Here is a 3,487-nt window from a genome sequence, read left to right as displayed (position 1 = left end):
GATGCTTTTCCAGAAATACACTAAAACTGTTTGTGCACTCCAGCCTGGGCGACAGAGCGAGACTCCGTCTCAAAAAAAATAAATAAATAAATAAATAAAAATAAATAAATAAATATCACCTGTTTTAAAGCTAATATATTCTATTATAAAAAAAGCATGCCTATACAGTTATATAATTCCAGAATTTAAAATTCAAAAAACTGCTGATGCTTTTCCAGAAATACACTAAAACTGTTTGTGATGCAAAGCAGAATACAATATAAGGCAGGCTTGATTTTTGTTCACTCAAGAAAACATTACTGAAGGGACCCTTTTATATGGTGGGCTTTGTTGCCATCTTACTAATTAGCGCATCTTAACAGGAACAAGGAGATCTGATTTTTGTTTAGTAGCTGGTGTTCAGATGATCATAAGCAGTAAAAGTCTTTCAAATGTAACAAATCTGTTTTCTCAGATTGAGGAAATTCCTGTTTTAACTCTATTATCCCATTTTGCAGCATTGATTAGCTCCAGATTCCCTTTTGTAGAAACTCAGAGTCTTAAGGAATGCATTCTTTTGTCTTTTTAAAATCTTTGCTCCTTTTGTCTTTTCCAACAGCTTTCCTGCCTATCTGAGTGGTAATTTAGGAATGTCTTAGACTAATTTGACAACTATTTTGATAAGGCCACCAGACAGGCAGTTTTTAAGTTAACCAGGTGTGTGCTGCCCTCTGATGGTGTATTTGGGTAAATGCAATGGATGTAAAAACCACTCTGGATTCCTTGTGTCTTACATTGCCAGGGAGGTATAATGAAACTCTTCTAAAGCAGAGTAGTGGCCTCTGTGGAACAGCGGTCCTTAGAATTAGAGTAACTAGAGTATTCAAATGGCTTACATCTTTTTAAAAATATCTCATATTTGACTATTTTTGCCAATACAGTCACAGATTATTATTCATTCAAAATATAATTTATGATAAAATTCAGAAAGCAGGTGATCAGAACCACAGTGTACTCCCTTAATGAAATGTTAGAGAGGTGGTAGACATTCTTCATATTTGTAGTGAATATCACTTTTTCCTTCGTTAGAAGTAACATCATCTCTGGCTAATTTTTTTTTTTTTTTTTGAGACGGGGTCTTGCTGTGTCATTTAGGCTGGAGTGCAGTGGCACCATCTTAGCTCACTGCAACCTCCACCTCCCGGGTTCAAGTGATTCTCTTGTCTCAGCCTCCCGAGTAGCTGGGATTGCAGGCATGTGCCACCATGTCTGGCTAATTTTTGTATTTTTAGTAGAGACGGGGTTTCACCATGTTGCCCAGGCTGGTCTCAGACTCCTGACCTCAGGTAATCCCTCTGCCTCAGCCTCTCGAAGTGCTGGGATTACAGGTGTGAGTCATCACGCCTGGCCTATTTAAACATTTTAAGTTTTATTTTACTGTGGTTTTTGTTTTGTTTTGTTTTTCAGCAACAGGATCTTACTCACCAGGCAGGTGTGCAGTGGTGTGATCACAGCTCGCTGCAGCCTTGAACTCCCAGGCTCAAGCGATTGATCCTCCTACCTCAGCCTCCTGAGTAGCGGGGATTTTATTTTTTTAAATTGACAAATAATAATTGTACATATTCATGGAGTATTTAGTGATGTTTTAATACGTATAATGTATAGGAATCAAAGCAAGTCAATTAGTATATTGGTGTCCCTTGGATTCCATAGGAAAATAAATATATTTTAAAGACAAAAGACAAAAGAAAATGAAAAGTAGGACAAACATCAACAATTCCAGCTTTTATTTTTTGGAAAGGAAACAGTGGACTAATCCAAGTATTTACACAGACAAAGGGGCTGAAAGCAGCCTGTAGACTACCAGCTGGCAGCCAGCAAAATAAACCCCAGCTCTCTTGTACTCCCATTGGGAACACAGGGACTGCAGGTGTCCAGTGTGTGTCTATGTAACTCACACTTGAAATAAAATATAGCAAAATATAAGGATGCCTAGGCAGTTCAGGTGTTGGAAAGTGGAGCTGGGGTCTATGGATCTGACATGCAGTTGGGTGGGAAGGGAAAGGACATCTGAATTTACCTGACAGTCGGGCAGTCTTGCCTCCCGGCTAGTTGTGAGCACTGTGGCGGTACGGAGGCAGCAGGCTGCTGACAATCTACAAGAAACTGATAAATTAGACATGTATACAAAGAGATGACAGAGCAAGGTGTTAGTAACAGTGACTAAAGCAGCTGCCTGAGAGATTTAGTGAGGAATGTGCATTCACACAGAAATATCCTGATTCAGCTTTTTTTTTTTTTCCTTGAATGATGCCAATAGAAAAGACAGGTTTTTTTTTTTTTTTCTTAAATACAGTACTAAAAAATTAGTGACACAGCATTAGTAGCGAGATTTCTCAAGTACATTAGGACATATGTGGTCATTTATCTTTGGTATTTTGTTATATCTAAAAATAAAGGGTCTATTAATATAATGAAAGATCTTCCAGTTCTAAACTTGAATGTGGTGGTGGTTAATTGCTTAGCACTTAGATCTGTTACTCCAAAATGGAACGTATTCAGATAACTGACTTTACTGTCAGGACACATGGACATATTGTCAGTCCCATAGGTAACTTGAGAAAAGTGTGCAATACAATCTTTTCTATGATTAGTAGAATCTTAATTGAACAAGAAAATCATCTTTACAGTTTTCTGAAAATTGATTTTATATATTGAAAGTAGAATTGTTGGCAGAAATCTTAGAATGTCTATTACATAGTAAATTGTTAGTGACTTGGACTAGAGCGCTAACCTGAATAAGAACTCCACTTTATTTTGTTTTTATCATTTTAAAGTCACACAATATAGCACACTAGGTTAACAAAGTGCTAGCTAGTAAAAATCAAGCTTTAGCTGGGTTAATCATCTACTCCAAGAAAGTAGTGCCTGGTGTTCTAAAAAAAATCAAAGAGCAGTCTGTTTACTGGTACTAGGTGACTATATTAGAATCATGCAAGAAGCTGGTTAGAAATGCATATACATCATATTTCTTTTGCAAACAAGATTAGAATTAAACTTTAAAATTCTTCTTAAATAATTGAAGCATTTCCTCTTGCCAACTGCTTAGACTATGTATTTGCTTAGAAAATCCCTTTCCTTATATGTGTTTGTTTGTTTATTTGAGACAGAGTTTTGCTCTTGTTGCCCAGGCTGGAGTGCAATGGCTTAATCTCAGCTCACTGCAACCTCCGCCTCCTGGGTTCAGGAGATTCTCCTGCCTCAGCTTCCAGAGGAGCAGGGATTACAGGCATGTGCCACCACGCCTGGCTAATTTTATATTTTTAGTAGAGATGGGGTTTCACCATATTGGTCAGGCTGGTCTCGAACTCCTGACCTCAGGTGATCCACCTGCCTCGGCCTCCCAAAGTGCCGGGATTACAGGCGTGAGCCACTGCACCCAGCCTCCTTATATGTTATGTAAATAATATTTAATCCACATTATCACAAATTCTGGATTTACAGCCTT

The 3,487-nt window shown here is 37.9% G+C and overlaps 1 protein-coding gene across 2 annotated transcripts in view; it reads right to left on the bottom strand.

The window, feature by feature from the left end:
* The window catches only part of BICD1 (bicaudal D homolog 1 (Drosophila)), a 278,365-nt gene that overhangs the window by 12,284 nt on the left and 262,594 nt on the right, over nucleotides 1-3,487 (bottom strand). For both annotated transcript variants that reach the window (XM_011955142.1, XM_011955143.1), the window contains one exon: nucleotides 2,060-2,135. In XM_011955142.1, coding sequence (XP_011810532.1) covers nucleotides 2,060-2,135 — 76 coding nt within the window. The remainder of the gene's footprint in view (nucleotides 1-2,059; nucleotides 2,136-3,487) is intronic.

Source organism: Colobus angolensis, unplaced genomic scaffold (assembly GCF_000951035.1).
Source record: "Colobus angolensis palliatus isolate OR3802 unplaced genomic scaffold, Cang.pa_1.0 Scaffold397, whole genome shotgun sequence".
Taxonomy (NCBI): Eukaryota; Metazoa; Chordata; class Mammalia; order Primates; family Cercopithecidae; genus Colobus; species Colobus angolensis.
This window is presented reverse-complemented; position numbering and strand designations above follow the sequence as displayed.